This window comes from Eufriesea mexicana, unplaced genomic scaffold (genome assembly GCF_001483705.2).
Source record: "Eufriesea mexicana isolate 0111107269 unplaced genomic scaffold, ASM148370v2 scaffold38997, whole genome shotgun sequence".
NCBI classification, from domain to species: Eukaryota; Metazoa; Arthropoda; class Insecta; order Hymenoptera; family Apidae; genus Eufriesea; species Eufriesea mexicana.
The window spans coordinates 131,184-152,990 of NW_016945246.1; the positions used below are offsets into that span (position 1 = coordinate 131,184).

The 21,807-nt window shown below is 36.9% G+C and overlaps 1 protein-coding gene across 2 annotated transcripts in view; it reads right to left on the reverse strand.

Moving 5' to 3' along the window:
* trbl (tribbles pseudokinase 2) overlaps window positions 1–19,943 on the reverse strand; it is a 48,036-nt gene extending 28,093 nt beyond the window's left edge. Inside the window, exons 1-2 of one of the 2 annotated variants that reach the window (XM_017909962.1) lie at window positions 19,795–19,943; window positions 145–853 (exon numbers count right to left, since the gene is read on the reverse strand). In XM_017909962.1, the coding sequence (XP_017765451.1) occupies window positions 145–432 (288 nt within the window). In that variant the 5' untranslated portion in view covers window positions 433–853; window positions 19,795–19,943. Of the gene's footprint in view, window positions 1–144; window positions 854–2,969; window positions 3,540–19,794 lie in introns of those variants that run through there. The other variant, XM_017909961.1, reaches the window with a different exon arrangement.
* Between the last annotated feature and the right edge of the window lie 1,864 nt (window positions 19,944–21,807).

Sequence of the window (21,807 nt, forward strand, 5' to 3'; positions counted from 1 at the left end):
AGGTTATGCAAGGTGGCTTAAAACTTACGCCACTATAGTATATAATATAGCGCGTGGGTAGAAGGGTTTAAAAAAAGCCGCACGTTTATCAAACGTGTTTACATAAAGACGATAGAGAAGAAATAAAAAAGCACGGAGGCTCACCTTGGCGACGAGCTGTTGGCTAGTGTGTACGTCGTAACATTGGTACAGAGCGCTCCCCTCGGCGGGTCCGAGAAGCAGATACCGATCGCCGAGTATAGTGGGTCCATGATGATCGGTAGGCAACGGTTCGTAACTAGGGAGGACAACCGCTGGTACCGAGCTCGTCTCGTCGCTTGTCGGCTGACTGATGTCCTGATTATTGTTCGGACTGACCAGGAACTTTCCATTGTTGGTACGAGCCACTTGCAGATGAAGAGAATGCTGCCTGACAGCGGCTGTCACTCTCATATTGTGCCGTTTTCACGCACTCACAGTTTTACACACTCGCGACACTACTGCCTTCCCTGTCTTCTTTCTTTTAAAATACAGTTCGTTCTAACGAAACGGAAAATACGTCCGGTTTCTCCAGTTCGAATTTTATAATTATTCGTAATTATTGTCAACAACCGTTAAAGCGGATAAGCTTTTTTTGAACACACTTCGCGCCACAAGATTACCAAACGCGGTAGCTGCGACGGTTATCGATTGTAACGGGCCGATTTCAACGCTTTTAAGCTCTGTCGGTATAAACGCGTGTATAGCTACGAATTAATTATTAGATAAGAATATCACTTGTGCTTGGGCCCACGCAGCGTTGCTTCGGGTTACCGCTGGGTCCTTGGACGGAGATCTTCGTGGGTGACAATCGGTCACTCTTTACGAAAAAGCTCTGTAAACAAACAAAAGAAAATGTTTTCGTGTAACGTGACATATTTGAAATTAGGAATATTAAAAGTGTCTTAAATTTCTTTCGTTACATTCCGTTATACATTTTCGATGTTTTCCTTTTTTTTTTTTTTTAGGTTTTGTTAAACGGTACGCGTTCATAATAGAACTCGAACGACAAGGGTTCCCGTTCATTAACTCTATGTGATTCACGGACAATTTCAAAAGACGACGTTTCGACACTCGTCCTGCCTTGTGCGCAATTTCTATAGAGAAGGGGACACTGTAAGGTCAGGGATATCGCTGTAAGGCGGTCGTTGCGCCGTAACGTTCTACACAGCCAAGGAAGCCGGTCGCAGAAAAATTATAAAACGTGATGCAAGAAAATCCCGAGGGCATTATTAACGCCACTAATGGTATATCGAATTTTTATTGATACCACCTCCCCTTTATTTACACCTTGTTGCGCAGAAGAAACGATAAATTTGCATACCGTTCATTATCTCGTTCCAGATATCGAACACACATCGGGGTACGCATATTTCGGTATCGCCATTCATTTTCTAAATTGTTATATCGTTTTCGTATTTGGTACTAAATTAAACAGCGACATCTCTCGTGTGCTATATTTCGAAAACGTTCGTAAAGTTTTACGACGAAGAGCAACGAAATAATAATTACGAGTTATGGGTTCAACGAGCGATTGTAATTTCGAGAAGCAACCTTCGCGAAGATTGGTTCCACAACTACGATTGCCGAAATTCGATATGTAAATTCAGCGTCCTTGATTGCACGCGACTCGAGATACGCCGCGTACGAGTCATACGAGAGCTTGAAATTAAGAAAAAATTATAGGTTACCGTTCGTGTTTGCTCTCTATGAAACATACTCGTTTGGCTGTAATTTCTGCTTATTAAAATTTTCGGATAATATCGAATCGACGGGTTAACCTTGAAAACGAAACAGGTATACCGGTCGGTAATAAGAAATTCCAAGTCCAGAGCTTACTTGATCATTCGACTTTATCGTTGATACGAATGCCGACTATCGATATTCGTGAAATCGCGCCATTGCGATATCTACGCACTTGCGCAAAACTCCTACCGTTCCAAAGATCAGGGATGTGTATGCGAGCACGTTTCGCCCCCTGGTTCCCTCTTCGTGAAATACTTCAGCCTCGGTTGCGATTCTAATCCATCTCTGTTCGACGCTTAACCGAAACACGATTTTTATCTTCCATCGCTGGAACGTTCAGAACGGTAAGGTCAGCGGCGTAGCGACAGGTGCGAGAGCCCCGTTCTGGAACCGCACAAGCGTCCCCTATATCCACGTTTATTGAATGAACGAGAATCTGACGAAATAGCGAGCTCGGAATTAGTAAAGGATTGCGTCCACACGGTAGCGCGTGTCGAAACGCATGTATACGTCCGCACGCACACTGGCAAGCAGATAGCAGATATCCTTCGGTAAGGTCAAAATGGCGGAGTTCCACAGTTGTCACGGCGATATTGCGGGCACCGGTTGCATTAATAGCGCGCGAGAATATGACGCAATACCGCGAAATAAATTGCCTAATACGTCCGCTCACGCAGTCCGTGACTTTGCGTCGATGGATCACGCCGGCCTCTTTAACGATTTCCGATATGAACGAGAAAGAAAATAGATGACAACAAATTATGTCCTTCGAGAATATTTCGAATTAGGTTACGAAAATTTATTCGAATACGTAAGTATCGGACGGAAATATTCGTAAAGTTTTCGGTCGTGACGTTTCGATACGCGGATTATGAATTTCGATCGTCGAATCCGTTAGCTGTAGTAAAATTGTGAAATCGTGAAATAATTCTGGCAACGGCGAGATAGGAGAGCTAACAAGGGGTGCACACTGATATCAGGGCAAGCGCACCAAAGTAAATATACGATAGAACGAAGAGACTGACATCGATCCAGTACGCGTCGGTAATAATCACTGCACTTTGCACTGTATTCACGCGAGGCTGATACGCAAAATACGTGTAGAGCGGCACACACTTTGCGATGTTTTTCCTCTTAATTTTTTTTTTTTTTCCCCCGAATACGTTTACTCGAAGCTAGAAGAGCAGGATGAACACATGTGTTACCTTTGTATGTTCTTCCTGTTGTCGCCGTACGTTCCTGAACGGGAGGCTGGAGTGGAGAAACGTTCAGATGTAATTCGAGTTTCTCCCAAAGACGTTGTTGATAAACCGCCGTCTGTTCGAAAAGCGAACCCCCGAGTCCTATCGGGCGTATCGGTTTTTCGAATAGCGCGCGCTTCGGATAAAACCTGGTCTTCTTTCTGTTAGTTCTACCTGGATGATGTCGGTAGTGGTAGTGGTGGTGGCGGTGGTGGTGGTGGTGGTCTTTCTGTTCACGGTTCTCGCGATTCGTCTTTCGACCAGCCGTCGTTGTTACCGTTTCTCTGTCGTCACACAGCGTTCTGTGGACTGGATAATTCAAGAGAAACAAAGAAACTTGGAGAGCTGAGCGGTTACGAACGAGGGAGACTGTGCGGTAAGATTTATATCCCGCGCAACGGACGGTCCAACGTTTTGGGCCGGCCCTCCGCTCAGAAACGACGGCGGCAGCAGAACGAACAAGCACAGACCGATCGCGCCATTGTGCAGCAAACGACTGAAGCTACGGTCGCCGCCTTGGCATAACCCGACAGAATCGGTAGGTACGTAGAGGGGAGTGGGGAGCAAATGCGCATGCGCGTTTCACGGACTTTACAGTGTCGGCACAAGAGCTCGCGTCCTACGGTGCCCTCGTGTGTTTTTCGTGCTCGTAAAAACGTGATTAAAATTTAGAAGGCAAGTTACAAAGGAGGACAAATTCTTTTCTTTCGTATTTCCTGTGGTAAGATACCCCCTTTCTTTTTAACTATCGGATAAAAATACTGTTCAAAGAAATAGACACATTCTGCGCATGACGAAAAGAATTATTCTTTCCGTTTTACACGCTGCGAGCGTGTTAATACCTTTTTATTTTCTTCCGAGAAAAATATGTTCATTGAAAATCTCGATAAGAACACGAATACAGTTTTTCTGACGTATGATTCGCGTTACTAATTCAGCATTTCAATACCTGGCTTTTGCATATCTCGCGGTATGCTTTTAATTTACATTTAATCTGCATCAATGATGCAACATACGATGGAGTTACAGAACATTATAGAACAATAGTGCAACGGAATATCGTGGAAGACTCGGTGTTTCGGCATACCAGAAAAACGGGCCTTAAGAATTAGCGATGCGCTACTGGCCACATCAGTGCGTACGTGGGCATCCTAAACCGCGACACGCGGTCATGTAAACTTTTTGTACGTTTACAAGAGATTATCTGTGACATTACTTGCTTGTGTATAAATCTATGCGACGCTACCACGTATTGCTGATTATATCGATCGAAATTCTGCATTGGAATTTCTCGCTTTTCGATACCGGATTACATTTTATCGCGAAAACGGAAATAAGCAATATATTTATCGGTAAGAATGTTTGAGGTTAACAAGTGGGGGTACGATTGGGCGATCTTAGATTCTTTTTCGATCAACGATAGGTCCACTCGTGGAAGGATAGAGACTTTCGAGGCGTTTGTTTCGCATAAATGACGTGCCCTTGACCTACCTTAACGTTCCTTAGCAACCGCGGGAGGCACGCTTAAACAATCGGTGGCAACTAAGGGCACGTAACCTCACCCACGTACTCCGCTATGACCGTGAGAAAACGTATCATCGTTGCACGTATTTTTGCCATAAAGAAATAGAAATACGACGCTGCTCTTGGATCATTTCTTGAAATACACTAACCTCCGTGGTTTTCCTCTTTCATAGATGCGAAAAAGAAAAATACTAATCTCGAAGGTAACCCGATCGAATAACCACGTTATTTAACAATCCGTATTTTTTTTATTATCCGATAAGGAATCTCGTTATTCTCGAGGTAATTATTTTTATCTTTACCCGAATAATAAATCAAATTTGTGGCAGAAATGATCAAAATTGAAAAATAAATTTTATTTTCAGATTCCACGACGATAAATCCCTAGTTTCGTATGCAAATTAAACACGTCATTTATGCTCGAAATTATCTCAAGAGCTGCATCGAAAATTTCCTATGAAACTTCTCACCTTGAAGATCGCCGTACGTGCGAGCAATCGTACAAATATTTTTCTTGCACCGCATTATCTTTCAACCTTTCGACGCAACGTTTGAAGTCGCACGTCTACCGAAAAATTAAATCGGGAACAAAGAGTCGATCGATGTTTGCCGAATTTTAACGACTTCGGAGCGAAATTTTAAAAATCGGATTTATTTGCGATATTTACTATATTTACATCGCACGAGTGACTAAGACGTTAAGATATATCGGTCGGTGAAGAAGAGCCCTGTTGCGTTGCGATATACAGCAAAACGTTTATTGTAAAATGTATATTTACGCACGTATACACACTCGCCTGAAGAGATACAGCGGATTGCGTGGATCACGGGCTCGAGCCGGAGCAGGCCTTCGAATTTCCAAACGAGCTCGGCCCCAGACCGGATATTGGCCAACCTAGTGCTTTTTTTTAACGCACTCGATTCTGCCACTTACGTGGGTGCCGGTTGCTTCGTTTCGCCGCGCGATGATTCAAGCGGACCATGTATGTCAACGAAAACGGCGGTTCGATGCGTTCCGGAAACGATAGATCTCGATAAATACGCCAATCTACGATAACTCGTTCGTCGAACGCGTTTTAACATTGGTTACACAAAATTTACGGAATTGAATCATCTGAAATTTTTCATTTTTTAGAATGATTAATTTGAATATAAATTTTATTGTTAATACCTATTTATAGTTTGGCTGATTAGGGAAATTTTGATTTTAGTCACGTCGGACGCGTTTTCACATTAATTACACCAAATTTGTACAAACGTAGACGTATTTAGAATAATTAATTTAAATAGAAATTTTATAGTTTGGTTAATTAGTGAAATTTTTACTTTTAATCACTTTTATACTTTCATCCTGCCATTTTAAGTGTTACTATTTATGCGTGCTATGTTTAGGTATAAAATTCGTGTCCTTAGAAAAATTAATTTTGTCTCCTGTTGAGATAAAAACGTAATCTTTATCTATTTATTTTCACGGTGTCTTTTTAACTATTGTTGTTATTTATGTATACTCTGTTTAAGTATACAATTGAGATCGGTATTTCCGATTACTTAATAAAATCGACAAGTATTCGATGAATCGATCGAACGAATGTCATCGATTGCGTGTCGAGAAATGCGATGCTTTTTCTCAAACTCCTTTATTCTCGTGTATTCTATTATTCGTTAATGAGAGCATAGGATATACGAGTGAAATAATTTTATCATATAGGATATTGCACGCAAGGACAACAGGGCGGGGCAATTGCATTGAAACGGATAAAGATAGAAAAAAGTTTCGTAAGACGGAATTAAATGGTTTCAAGTGATACATCATGTAGCGTACATGCTTTTACAAAAGTGGAGGCGTTTCGAGTGAGATTTCAAGGTTAGCTTTATTTTTCCAAATGAAAACACGCAATAATCGGCGTAGATTTCATTTCGTAGGAAAAGCGAGTATCTAAACACTCGTATTCGGTAATTATTTGTTTAGAGGAAGCGATACCATAATGTTCAATATGGTAAACACTATATAAATACGCTTCGTGCCACTATCTTTCGTTTCGGTATCTTCCTTTTTATATCTCTTGTTTCCCGATCGCTAAATTTTGATACAGTTATAGCACGTGATGTATTATATTCGAAGCCATTTAATTTTGCTTTATGAAATTTTTATCTACACCCAACTTATCTATATTCCACGTCGATCCTTTCAGATCGCGGAAACTTTGAAGCAGAAATAACATTATATAATATTAACCCCTTGCACTCGAGAGGGCGACCTTCAGCCGCCATTTCATAAAATTTGGAAGATCGATATTAATTGATATATTAAATTCGATATAATCTAACAGTATACTAGTTATCGAAATGAAATAATTCTACGTAGTAATTATTATACGATTCCTTACTTACTGCTCAAAAAATATCGTCATCTTTACAGCAAAGAATCTTCGAATTTCTATTCTTCTTTAGCTAAAAAATCATCAAGTGTAAGGGGATAAAATAAAAATCTTAATTACAATGCGTTGATAAAATACAACGAGATGAATAAATACGTAACATCCAAGTGACATGGCGCTAGCCTAATTTTCTTAAACACGCGTTATCTTCGTCTTCTTTGTCGCATTTCGTATTTTACACGATAAAGATTATTGTCGTTGCGATTATTTTATTGCATCATCTATCAGCTGATCTTCGTAAAGTACACGTTACGTAGTTACATTCGATTTCGATACTTTTTTGCTCAATATCTAGCGATTCTCGTGAAAACGTGATACGTACGATCGAATAGAAATCGTACGATTAATTTGCATCGTGAAATAGAATCGTCACATGCTTACCATTATCGATCGCTTTATATCTCGCGTATCTTGCTCGATCGAATGCAAGCGATCTCGATAAAATCGTGGAAGATCGATAGCGATCTCTGGCGTCCTTCGCCGGTCCTCGTGAATTTTTCCATCCCGTGGTTCAGATTGCCAATTATTTATCAATTTGCAATTAAAAGGCTGTTTGCGATTAAAGCCCAGATTAAATATAGAGCGTACAAAGCTTATCGTTAGAAACAATGGAAGGAATTTCATTGGAGGAACTCTCTTCACGGATTTCCTTTGTCTCCTCGATATTTTGGGTGCACGTTGAACTTTCCGTTCGAGTCATCCTTTTCGTGATTTTTGAAACGAGTGACAATGTGAATCATCGATTACATACGCGTAGCTAGCATAGAACGGAAATGAAAAATTCCAGCCGGATATCGTCAATCGAAACTATCATTTTTAGCCACGTGACGACGTTTGATAATGACCGTAATAATAGTACATAAACAAATAATAAAAGCTCGAGTAAATGATAATAAGCAAATAATAACAAGTAATACGTAGTATGTTAGATATCGATCTCTTCGCTATTAAAAACGTTTGTCGATTAACGAACGAGTTAAACAAAGAGATACGAAAGAAGTGCAAAAGGAAAAGAGAATAGAGAATACAAAATGGCGTAAGAGGAATAATACGCTATTATTGCAAGCTCGCAAAGCCCCGATTAATAGATTAAACCTTCGTTTCATATCGGATTATTCCGTAAGTAGATTTTCCGAGGTTTAAATTTAAAACTAGTCATAATGAAAGTTTTAGCGTCCCACTGCTTTTCATATTAGTCACGGTGTTTGGAAAGCAACCAGCTGACTTTAACGAGCGTAACCACGAAACGAATCATGAGGCAAGGGATTAAGGGACATTTTTCCTTTGTTCGTCACTTCGACGAAACTGCTTGGACACGCGATCCGTGGATCTTCCGTGCTGGATCACACTTTCCTCGCTAGCCAAAATGACTGGCTTCTATTTTCACTGACAATGAAGCTATGTATCTATTTTTGTCGAAGTCTACGTTGATTTTATTACAGAAACGTGCGTTAACACTTGTTCGATTTCATCATATCGCTGTAATCATCTGTGTACTTTTGTATTTATATCTGTATTATATACTTATTATCTATATTTAGGGATTTATTACAGATTGGAAGATCTAGCGTTAGAAATTCTGCATTCGTTGTCACTTTTGTCATTTGTCTTTAGAATTTTTCCTAAATGCACTTGTCTTGTATTTTAATGATCAAAATCATCTACGATAAACTTTTTAATATTCATACGATTCTATATCTATATTCAAATTTATATTTATATTATACATAAATTTATATAAATTATATATATATTTATATTATATTTATCTATATTCAAATTTCGTTCTATTTTCATTCTATATGTTTATGCACAGTGGCAATTTATAAAAGAAAGTTAAAAATTATTAGCATTTATACGTATACATAATAATTATATATTATAATAATATTAACCCTTTGCACTCGAGAGGCGCTCTTCAGTCGCCATATGATACAATTTTGAAGCTCGATATTAATTAATATATCTAATTTAAAATAATGTAACATTGTGAGAAATATCGAAATTAAATAATTCTATGTGTTAATTATTATATAATTTCTTATTTACTGTTCAAAAAATATCATCAGCTTTATAGCAGAAAATTTGTCAACTCGTACCCTTCTGTAACCAAAAAATCGTCCAGCTCGAAGAGTTAATAAATATATTATTATTTATTTATTATTATATGTAATTATTACATTATATGTAGAATTCATTGCCGTTGTAAACTACAATTTTTTCTTGCAAAATTACACCGTTCCTTCGTGTCGCCTAATATTTAAACTTTCTTTCGTCCGTCACTGTACATATCCGTTTTCTTATTCCGTTTCTTCCGAGATTCACACGTAACCTGCCTCATTTATTACGATCATCCGACTGGTCGCATAACTTTTTGCATAATAACCTTGTACTATAATTCTCCGATTAGACTGACCCATAATCAATTTTCAACACGTGTCCCTTTTCTTATTCCGTTTCTTTCGAGACTCGTGTGTAACCTGCTCTGCGTACTATCGATTATTCTACCAACCGAACGATCAATCCACGAGTTATCATTAAAAAATATTTATACGATATCATCGTTTTTGTCACTCTTCTTATAATCACCTTCCATCATAATTCCACGATCAAACGTAATCCATAATTAATTTTTCCACGTATTACGGGTCTTTTGCCTCACTTCGCTTCTTCTTACAAGGAGAGTGCAAGTCCTGCGGGTCACCGATTTAGTTGAAACTTTGCAGCTTTGTAGATATCGTCATGCAGTTTAACAAAATATATCATTATAAATGCAACTACTCAATAATTGTGAAGATATTTGCGATTAAAGTTTTATTACTTCTGTAACCATATATATATTTATTCCCCATGTATTACGTTCACTTGTGGCGTAACAGCGACGATCGAGAATTGTTATACTGGAGGGCCGGTGTTCGATTCCCGTCCATAGTTTTTTTTTCAATATATTTTTTATTTTCTATTCATTTTTCGCCTATGAAAACATTGTAAATACACAATTATAAATAAAATTTCTTAATAAGAAAAATTATTTTTTACGTTTTCTTATGCTAGTATATATTTATTACAAAATAATAAGAATATTATGCAAGAAAAATACTCTTCTATAGCAATCTTATTTACTACAGGAAATATAAAACCTATCGCTCATGTAAGTATTAATTATTAAATTAAACATCCTATAAGAATGTTGCTTATAATTGCAACTTTGCTTTGTAGCTATAAATGTTCATGAATTAATTACAAAAACTTGGAAATGTATTAATTTTCTACTATCGAATTGATTTATTAAGATGTTAAATTTTTATCGTCTGTTAAAATGAAAAATTGTACTGCCTGCGCCATCTATGATTTGGGCTCAAAAATCAAGAAAGTGATAGGAATATAGAATAGGCAAGGAGGTCGTCGAAGTGCTGGTCACGTGGTAAACAAAGACAGAGAGGGGATAGAAAAGGATAGAATGGCTCCGGCAAGGAAGAATTATTAATTACTCAATTTCCGTAAACAATTTGTGAACTTTTATAATTTCATTGTAAAGCTGGAACTTCAGGCTACATTCTTATATTACTTTCGTAAAGAATTTAATTCTAAATTGTTAGTTATTAATTTTTGTCTTATGGCGTCCATGATTTCGTAACGACGGCCATCACGATCTTCCGTGAAAATATATAATACTAAATAAAACTAGAAGCAAAATGTGATCAAAAGTTATATGAGAAGATTCGCAAGAACATTGTCTTTCTAACGAGCGCATAAAGTTTCATAAATTAATTGCGTAGAGGATAGTAATTAATGAAAAACCAATGGCGTCTTCGACAATTTTTGACAATAATTCAAACATTTCGTAGAATAATTATTAATAATTAATTAATCAGGGACAAATTTCTATCGAAAAATATATTGGAAAGTTCTTGAAGGATCTGCCTTTACGATGCAATTATAAAAGTTCATAAATTAATCACAGATATCGAGTAATTAGTGAATTTTCCACTGCCGATTTGATTTATTAAAATATATACGGAGCACATAACCAGAGTTAGTAAACTGATATCAGAGCCATCTATGTTCTCGCTGCAGAACCCGAGCTTCGAGTGTAAAATCATAGATGGCTCTGACGTCAGTTTACTAACTCTGGTTATGTGCTCCGTATATATTTTAATAAATCAAATCGGCAGTGGAAAATTCACTAATTACTCGATATCTGTGATTAATTTATGAACTTCTATAATTGCATCGTAAAGTCAGATCCTTTAAGAACTTTCACATATATTATACGATAGAAATTTGTCCCCAATTAATTAATTATTAATAATTATTCTACGAAATGTTTGAATTATTGTCAAAAATTGTCGAAGACGCCATTGGTTTTTCATTAATTACTATCCTCTACGCAATTAATTTATGAAACTTTATGCGCTCGTTAGAAAGACAATGTTCTTGCGAATCTTCTCATATAACTTTTGATCACATTTTGCTTCTAGTTTTATTTAGTATTATATATTTTCACGGAAGATCGTGATGGCCGTCGTTACGAAATCATGGACGCCATAAGACAAAAATTAATAACTAACAATTTAGAATTAAATTCTTTACGAAAGTAATATAAGAATGTAGCCTGAAGTTCCAGCTTTACAATGAAATTATAAAAGTTCACAAATTGTTTACGGAAATTGAGTAATTAATAATTCTTCCTTGCCGGAGCCATTCTATCCTTTTCTATCCCCTCTCTGTCTTTGTTTACCACGTGACCAGCACTTCGACGACCTCCTTGCCTATTCTATATTCCTATCACTTTCTTGATTTTTGAGCCCAAATCATAGATGGCGCAGGCAGTACAATTTTTCATTTTAACAGACGATAAAAATTTAACATCTTAATAAATCAATTCGATAGTAGAAAATTAATACATTTCCAAGTTTTTGTAATTAATTCATGAACATTTATAGCTACAAAGCAAAGTTGCAATTATAAGCAACATTCTTATAGGATGTTTAATTTAATAATTAATACTTACATGAGCGATAGGTTTTATATTTCCTGTAGTAAATAAGATTGCTATAGAAGAGTATTTTTCTTGCATAATATTCTTATTATTTTGTAATAAATATATACTAGCATAAGAAAACGTAAAAAATAATTTTTCTTATTAAGAAATTTTATTTATAATTGTGTATTTACAATGTTTTCATAGGCGAAAAATGAATAGAAAATAAAAAATATATTGAAAAAAAAACTATGGACGGGAATCGAACACCGGCCCTCCAGTATAACAATTCTCGATCGTCGCTGTTACGCCACAAGTGAACATAATACATGGGGAATAAATATATATATGATTACAGAAGTAATAAAACTTTAATCGCAAATATCTTCACAATTATTGAGTAGTTGCATTTATAATGATATATTTTGTTAAACTGCATGACGATATCTACAAAGCTGCAAAGTTTCAACTAAATCGGTGACCCGCAGGACTTGCACTCTCCTTGTTAGACCCCCACGGAGCCTACTTCGTTTAACTGATCTACTGCTAATTGTTAATCCTTTGACTGCCACGCCTAAATCACGTGTTTCGCTTAGGATAGGGCCACGGGAGTATTTTTGTTATTCAAAGCATATAATGGCAAACTAATAATAAATTGTTGATACAAGATAACATTCTTACCCAATGGAGCGTTTATTTTACGGGCAGTCATGGCTAACTACGTGTGGCGTCTTGGTAAAAATTGACAATCAACTGACTGTCAATTTTCATTCAGTTTTCACAATTAGAAGTAGTTCAAGCGCTCCGGTCACCAATGACCATTGTGGTCGGTCATATATGATCAACGTGGCAGTGAAAGCGTTGACAACGACGAACGATAATTTGTTTTTCATAATTATTATATTTAAAAATTTGTTATTTTTATAATTAATTTTTTTAAATTATTAAATATTTTTTATTAAATTCGTGGATATCGTCGCGGAAATTTCGTCGTTCATCGTCCGAAGCGTGTTCAAGGCCAACGGGTATCTATCACGAACAAGATCCCGATAAGGCGGGCCTCATCCGGTGTTCGTCTTTCAGGTCTTGTTTTCGAAGATCGGAGGTGCTCTCTCGCGGTCCGTTCATCCGAAGAAACATCCTCACCCTCGACCCATCGTTTCATCTGATTCTCCACGTTTCTCTACACATTCCACCCCTGTTTTCGCGCGCCACTCTTATCGTCAAACGCTGTTATCTGTTATCTTCACCTCGCCGAAAACGTTTCGCGGCGTGACACGTTGTTCTATTTGCCCGGAGATAAACAACGGCGGGTGGGCAGACGATTTGGTTAATTCGGTGAAAGTTAGAGGTTATGAACGTCCTACGAGCCACGGTATTGTCAGCACCTCGGCGAACCGGGAACGGGAGCACTGATAAAGCGGACATCGTGTTTAATTTCATATCTACCGTAAACGAGAGATCTGTAAATAAAACAGATATTCGTGGATTTGGAAAGTCATCGACCAACCACGATTGCGAAAGGCTATCTCTGATTCGAACAAATATACTCGGTGCGCGACCTTCGCTTCTCCACGACGAATTTCTTCTTCGCTCGTTTTCTTTCCTTCCTCCTCTTTCTCTCTCTTGTGCTCGTTCGCGATGCGTGTATATCGGCTCGGTGAAAAAGGAGGAAAGAGAAGGAAAGGAGGAGAGAAAAATATACGACAAACGCATTTCTACGTGGAAGAACGTTGGCAAAAATATTTTTGCCAACGGGCAAAGTTTATCGTTTAAACGGTTACGTGTAGAGGAGAATAATAGAGAGAGAGAGAGAGAGAGAGAGAGAGAGAGAGAGAGAGAGAGAGAGAGAGAGAGAGAGATAGTTTCCAGCGGAAGTTACGATTAATTAATCTTGTATAATACCATGTGACTGGGAGTGTATCTGTATTTTTAATGTCTTGCTTTAGACGCTTATCGGTGTACTATTTTGTTCTATCGTCGCGCGCTCTATCATTGTGCAGTGCAGTTGGCCAATCTATTTATGGCAATTGCTAATTCCTATTTCCCGTATCACAATGGAAAGCTGTAATCAGACGTAATCGCTTTCTTCTTACGAGTACGGAGTTATTACCTCTCCTTTACCGTTTATCTCCGGTATCTGCAGTTGTTTGAAATTGTTAAATTACCATGAGAATTGAATTTTAACGGGACTTTGGAAAATTGCAAAATTTTCCAGCAGAAAGAATGATCGTTGGTCTGAAATTTATCTCGAATATCTCGAGTTGCGTTGTATGTTATTAAATTACGGTCAAAGTACCATTTATGGTAATTAATTTCAGCTTCTGCTATCACAATGGAGAACTATAATTATTTTCATAAATAATTGCGAATAGAAAGAACTGTTTGGAACGCATTTCAAGTATCCTAGACTGTATAATATAATAGCGAATTAACGCGAAAATTGAATTTTGATGGAATTCTACGACGAAGAAACCGTATCTGGGTGTTTAATTACCAGGAAGTAGCACTTATGGCAATTGCTAATTCCCATCATTCGTATCGTAATGGAAAGCTGTAATCGATCGTAATTACTTTTCTTTTACAAGTAGAAAGAATTATCGCGTATCTGAAATTTATCTCGAGTATCTCGAGTTGTATCGCGAGTTATTAAATTAATATGAAAATTGGAGTTTAATGGATTTTACAACGAGCAAGCTGCGTTGAGATATTTAATTACCAAAATCCATACTACATACTTGTCGTTTATCTTGCTTTCATCCTTATACACGCGTTATGTCTCCTAGGTATCCAAATATTCATACTTATCGCGATATCGAATCGACAGATTACAAATTTGAATTATTTATTTCGAAATATATATACGAGTTTAAATATCGCTGCTTGAATTAATCACGATAGTCTATCAGCTAAGGAGACTCCCTTTTATCTGCAGCCTAGAAACTGAATGTTGGGATAAAGAACTATTCAACTTCAAAGAATAAACGCGTTCCACGACGTTCGATACTCGGAGATAACAGAAATCGTTGCAATTTTCAATTGTAATTTTGTAACTACCTAGTATCGATATCAATTACAATTTTAACCTTCTATCTAGCCAGTACAATCGTCGTGTCTTCGACAAATCTCTCTAATCTACTCGATGCAGGAAATACACGTTTCATCCCAAATACCTGGTATACTTTAACATGTCTATGCTAGCGCTGGTTTTTGTGTTTCTCGCTGATTATTTTATATTATTTTTTCAATTAATATACGTTTAATTCCACTATCAAAATTTTCAACTATATGGCAATTTATTATAGTTAGTTTTCTCGCCATCTGATGGAACATTCAAGGGTGAGCGGTGATACATGTATAGTACACATTGGCGTGAACGTATTAAACACCATATCGATTCGATCGCCAATACGATATATATCAGATTTAAGAAAATATGTTAAAAATTGCAAAATTTAAATTTTTATCGTAATTTTCAAACACGACGTTGCAGCGTTTCATTCCACGCGCATGAAAATCGGAAAATTTTATTAAATTGCGATTCCTCTCTCTCGCGTTCGAAGAATTTCCAATGGCGTCGCTTTGTCTGACAAGAAGTGCTAATTTTCACGTGGATAGGTTAACTAGGATTAAAACGACAGAAAGGTCCCTTTCATCTAAAAGCTCACGAGTCGTGACTGTAGACGTCTTGGAATCAGAAGGCGGATCTCCAACTCGGTCGTACAAGGGTATTCGAGATAGACACGAGGTCACCGGGTGGTTAGACTGATAATTGTCTCGTGGACAGATGGGAAAAATCATTGGACAAGTATACGTGACGAGCGTCATGCCGCAAATCGAACAGCTTCGGATTACCTTTGCTCGCGGACGCGCGTGTACACACGCCAAAAAGATTTGCCTGCCTCGATTACGTTGTGCAATTACTCATCGCGTGGTATGACTCGAACCTCGGAGACAATGGGACGACTATGCGCGTAAACTTGCCGAAAACATGACTCGAAAATTTGCCGAATTCCGCGAACGATCCGGATGACTTCCGGTGCCACGCTCGCGGACTTCCCAAGAAATTGCGAGTATTCGTGACTTTGCGATATTCGCGTACCGTACGAGGATTTTTGAGAGATCTATGGTAGATCGGTTAGATCGTTAATCGAATCGATGATGAATGTATATTTTTCACCAGGATCTGGAATTTTTAAACCGGTGGATTACTAGAATAATCGAGAGACGCGATAAATCTTTATCCGTGTTTAGGTTGATGTAAAACTGCTCCCGAGTTGCATGCCGTCTGGAGACATTTAACGAGAAATTGCGTAAGATTCGTTATCGTTATACGTGGTATTTTTGTTTTCAATTCCACACGTTTATCGAGATTTCGAGTAAACGCGGTTTTCTTCGCGTCTTGTATCTTTTCCTTTTCTTGCCGCTTTCGAGGTGATGGCCGTTCGAATTGTAAAGAATCGAGGAAGGCGAGACACCTTTTCCTCGTACTTGGGGAATTTTATCATACTTTGAAGTTGTGTACACTGGATCGACAATTTCATTTTTATCTATCCGAATCTTTTCTTTTTTTAACGAAAATAAACAATGCCTTTGAATTAATTCTTGAATATTAACCCTTTGGACGCGAGAGGCGACTCCCAGCCGCTATTCAATCAGATTTTATAGATCGATGTTAAATAATATATCGAATTTAAAATTACCATGCGTAGAATGTCGAAGTAAATTAATTCTACGTCTTAATTTGCATACGATTTCTTATTCATCGTTTTAAAAATATCGTCGAGTTTATGGCAGAAGGTCATCGAATTACTGTTTCTCTGTACTGAAAAAATCGTCCAGTGCAAAGGATTAAAGTATGCTAATGCATAAAAATACTGCTTTTGCATAATAATATTTCCTATTTACTATTTTACAATAAAAATATCGTCGATTTTATAGCAAAAAGTCTTCGAATTACTATTTTTCTGTAACGAAAAAATCGCCGAGAGTCAACGAAAAAATCGTCCAGTGCAAAGGATTAAAGTATGCTAATGCATAAAAATACTGCTTTTGCATAATAATATTTCCTATTTACTATTTTGCAATAAAAATATCGTCGATTTTATGGGAAAAAGTCTTCGAATTACTATTTTCCTTTAACGAAAAAATTACCGACAGTTAAATGATACTAATATATAAAAAATACTGCTTTTCGATGATAGTATTGAGAAAAAAAAGAATTCTTTGTATTGCAAATTCAAGTTTCCACCGTTTTAGGAACAGTTTGGGTAGAACAAAGAGCCGGTTTTTCCTGTAATTACGTCTTTGTCCCCGATGGCTCGTTATTGTTAGCGATCGCAGACGCAAAGAGTTTCGCGACTTTCTGCGAGTACTTTTGCAATGGCTCGAGTAAACGTTCGCTGCCGGCCTGCAGGCTGCAGCCACACGGGCATTCTCATGGTAAACGAGCCGGACGTACGATTATGTTCACGGTCGAAACTATTTTTGCGGATGTCTCACGAGACGGTTCGATGCAGAGGAAAAAGTAACCACGTAGGCGATCGTTGTCAAAAATTGTTACTTCCGGCGATTATCTCACAAGCTTTTGTCTTTCCATTACTATAAATATACGCTACTAATACAAGTACACGATATAAATAGCGCGTGGCTCGTGTGAATATTCAAGTGAGGTAAAATAGATCGCGGAAAAAATTATTAACTACCATAATTTAAATTATTAATATACACATTAGTAATATACAGCTGTAATTACTAACCCTATTAATTTTGGAATTACGAATTTCGTTTCGAAAAGGAAAAAAAAATGAATTTCATTTTCATTGGTGATAGGAAAATTAAATAATAAATTGGGGGTCAATAACGTCGCCATAGTGATGCACCAATAGGGTACAAAGAGTTAATCGTTGGAATATTTTAATACATCGAGTTAGATAAAAAATAGCGTGGATATTTTTAGTATAAAATGGTAATCGTTTCGTTTGATATAAAAACAAAATTTTATTAAAAAATTATCGACTACTTTGGTCTATAATAAATATTTCCAGATAGCAATATCGTCGTTATGTTATTCTTAAGTATTATCGTAATATAAGATATCGTATATAATATATTAATATTTCAATGAAAATAAATTCGGCGTTTTATCTTAGCACAAAATTCCGTTTTAGCTTCGATTTGGAAATTTCACGTTACTTATACGATGAATTCTTTTTGCAATACTTTTGTTATTATCATACACGCACTTCGTTCCAACCGTTTCGTTTCATTCGATAACTCGTTATCTTTCGGTTTAATAAGAACTCACGGTGTATTGCAGGAGAGGAAAAAGGGTTACGCGAGGCACAGATATCAATTCAATGTTTACCAACGCAGAATCGAAAAAGATTCGATCGTCTGACGAGGCGAGAAAAAATGATCAGAACGCGTCTAATTACCGCAAAATCCGCGAAATGTCAGTAAAATAATCCGACGCGAAATAACGAGCTACCTTTCATTCGCGTCTTTGCCACAGATGCGTTATAAAATAATTAATAACCTAAACACGTGCCGTACATACATACAATGAGTCACGCCAGTCGTACAACACATATCAGAAAATGTCGTTCGTCTTATAAAACGTTTAGGGATAATTTGGATAAACGAATTTGGTGGGTATATAATGTAAATGTATCTATATTTATTATGTAGTAATATAAAAATAACTAAAGTTTCCTAAGTATTCAGAAAGATAAAGTTACTAGGTTAAAGCTACTAGGTTACTACACTAATGATATCTCTATTACTTTTTGCAGGGAGCCCCTAGAAACAAAGTGAAATCGTGAAACATTATATTGTTTAACTCGTTAGCACGCAGTAAACTCGCGTCATAAAGTCGGAAATCGAAATTAAAATAGGAAAATAATAAAGATAAAGCAAACTCTACGGTAGAAAAACGATTAACCGTTCTAAGAAATTTTGAAAACGGTAAAAGTTATCGCGAAATTGCAAAGATTATTAACAGAAATGTCAGTACTGTCTAGTATATCGTGAAACGACATGAAAGTGAAAATAGAATAAGTAATAAATGAAGAAAAGCTTCAAACAAGAAGTTGAATGTACATGATAAGCATCAATATAGGAATGGAGTCAAATTGAACCCAGTTTTACTGAAAAATTGGCAAAATAGATAGAAAATAGATTCCTCAGTACGTGATTGAGGGAACCCAACAAAATACTAAAATTTAATTCGCGCAATTTGATTAACAATTATTTTTAAATGTACGATTTTAGTTGTGAGGCATTTTCCAGACAAAATCCTAATAATTTCAATTTTCTGTGTACATAAAAAGGTTCACTTGTCTTTTTATTACTACATAATAAATATAGACGTATTTACAATACATACTCATCAAATCCTTTTCTCCCCTAAATCATCCCTAAACCTTTTCACGAGATGAAACATTTCTTGATACGTAATGTACGATCTTTGCCGCGACTCACTGTATATAATCATCTCGTGAACGAACGAAGGAAATACAATTAAATAATTCGATAACAAGATTACGAGTGAGAAACGTCCGATGCAATACGACGAATTATTGCAAAACTCGCGAAGTGTTTAGCGCGTAAGGCTGTGGTTAGATCGTTAGATAGACGTCACACCCGAATACTGCGCTAGTGACTTTTTCGTTGGCGCGCAGATCGTCATCAGGGGGCGCCATAAATCGCGAGAACGGAATTATCGCGAAACAAAGGAGCGGTTTGCAACAGCTGCACGAAATTGTGTAACGAGGCGAGCAACGACGAGAAGGTGCAACTTTGCGACACGATATCGTCGACGCAGGCCTGTTGGACTACGCACCTCGTGTATACGTGCGATACGGCATGCACCTAGCTGCCGTCTAATCTCCCTGTGCCTCGTTGCCTCCGCGCACCGAAATTCGCACTGGTCACGCGAATTAGTTCGTAAACACAGCGTCGTAGGCGTCGTTACACTCTCGAACGTGGGAACACGACACATCTAATATGACTGCCCTATTCGGAAAACACTAAGCGATATATATAGCCACCACTACACGGACACGAGGCGTAACGAGACATCGGGAAGGTTCTTCGTCCGACATTTGTAAACTTTTATGGGATTCGTTGAACGTACTCCACGCGTAGACTGCGAAGTAAATTCTACGTTTTTATTTTCTAGATTAACGAGGAGAAAGATATTGCTTTTTTCGATGATATTATTGCATAATATCGTGTTTATTGATTTACAGAGGGGAGCTGGTGATTTATTATCGCGCGAGTGGGTGTGGGATTTTGGGGGGTGATTAACCCTTTGCACTCGAGAGACGATTTTTGGTTTTCTGATACCAAAATTGTAAGGATCGATGGTTGATTTCAAGTTCAAGGCAGTGATATAAATATTCTATGGAAATATTGAAATAAAAGAGGTTAAATTTCTTATTACGTAATTGGGAAAAATATCATCGATTTTGTAACAGAAAAGTTTCGCTATTTTTATAGTTACTATATCCCTAGAACGAGAAACCTTTAAACGCAAAAGTAATTTTACTATAAATTTGCTATTTATGTTAATGGTATGACACAGCGCTGATATGACATAGCGTTGTTTTTCGTCATTTATAAATTATTTAAAGGGGAATGTTACGAGTGAAGGTCTTATTTTAAATGAATTTGGAAATTTCTCGATTTGAAATTAATTATTTAATTGTTAGGAGTAATTTACTTTCTCTTAGTTATATACACGTGTTACGTTATACTTTCGTGTTTCTCGATAATTATACGAGTATACGTCGAAGTATGTTGTTATTGGTTATTACAAATTGGGAAAAAACGAAAACAATTTGTATGTTTTTCGAGCAGCAAAATTAAACACGTCGATAAGAATCATGCGAGATATCGCGAAGTTTCGTAACTTTAATTTTATCCGAATCACATTGTTTGCGAGTTGCGAGTGATTTTTGATTCGGAGTACAAGTACTATACGTGTTCTACGAATTCGTACGGAAATAGCATTTTTTTTAGGTTTTATGATGTATTTTTAACGCGTTTCACGATTCTCTCGAAGCGCGTTGCGTTCTAAGAATTAGGAGTAATAACGCGTTGGATTTTCATACATTTTTGCAATATATTGCACCATGCTTACAAGGCTTAAAATAAATCACAGCAGCCATTAGTTGTTCAAAACCACAAAAGGGACGTAAAACACTGGAGATAATTTCACGCGTATAGTACACATCGAGTACACGTTTCTTAACCATTAAAGCAAAAAGTCACGAATAGATTTCTAATAGCAAAAATCCTGATATCCTGGAAAAATTCTAGGTTGAGTTAAGGAGAAAGAAAATCGAAAGAAATTTTTTTTCTTTATCCTATTGGGTAATCTTGGAACAATTTTTCCATACATTTCCGAACATATCGATTTGTTACATGTACGTAACACCGGTTTATTGCTCGCAACATTGCTCTCCAGTAATTTAAATTTAACAAGCGAGGTTCATTAATTTTATTTCAATTTTATTTCCATTTTATTTCGTATTTATTTCGATTTTATCTCTGCTAGTTAATTACGTGGACGATAAACAGTCCCTGCAAATATCTTCGGATATTAATTCTCGTCGATTACGTCACATCGATGTATGTTGCTAACAAATAAGTTGCTAAATTTTACAGCTATCCCTTTTTCGAATTTCATCTCGAACTATCTCAGTCCCGAATATTAATTTGCACCGGTTACATCACAGAGACATGCTCCATTGCTCTTGCAATAAGTTGCTCAATTCTACGAGCAACGTTTAAAATGAAATCTGTAATTTCTATGATTTCTATGCTCCCGTCTTCGATAAATCATTTCCAC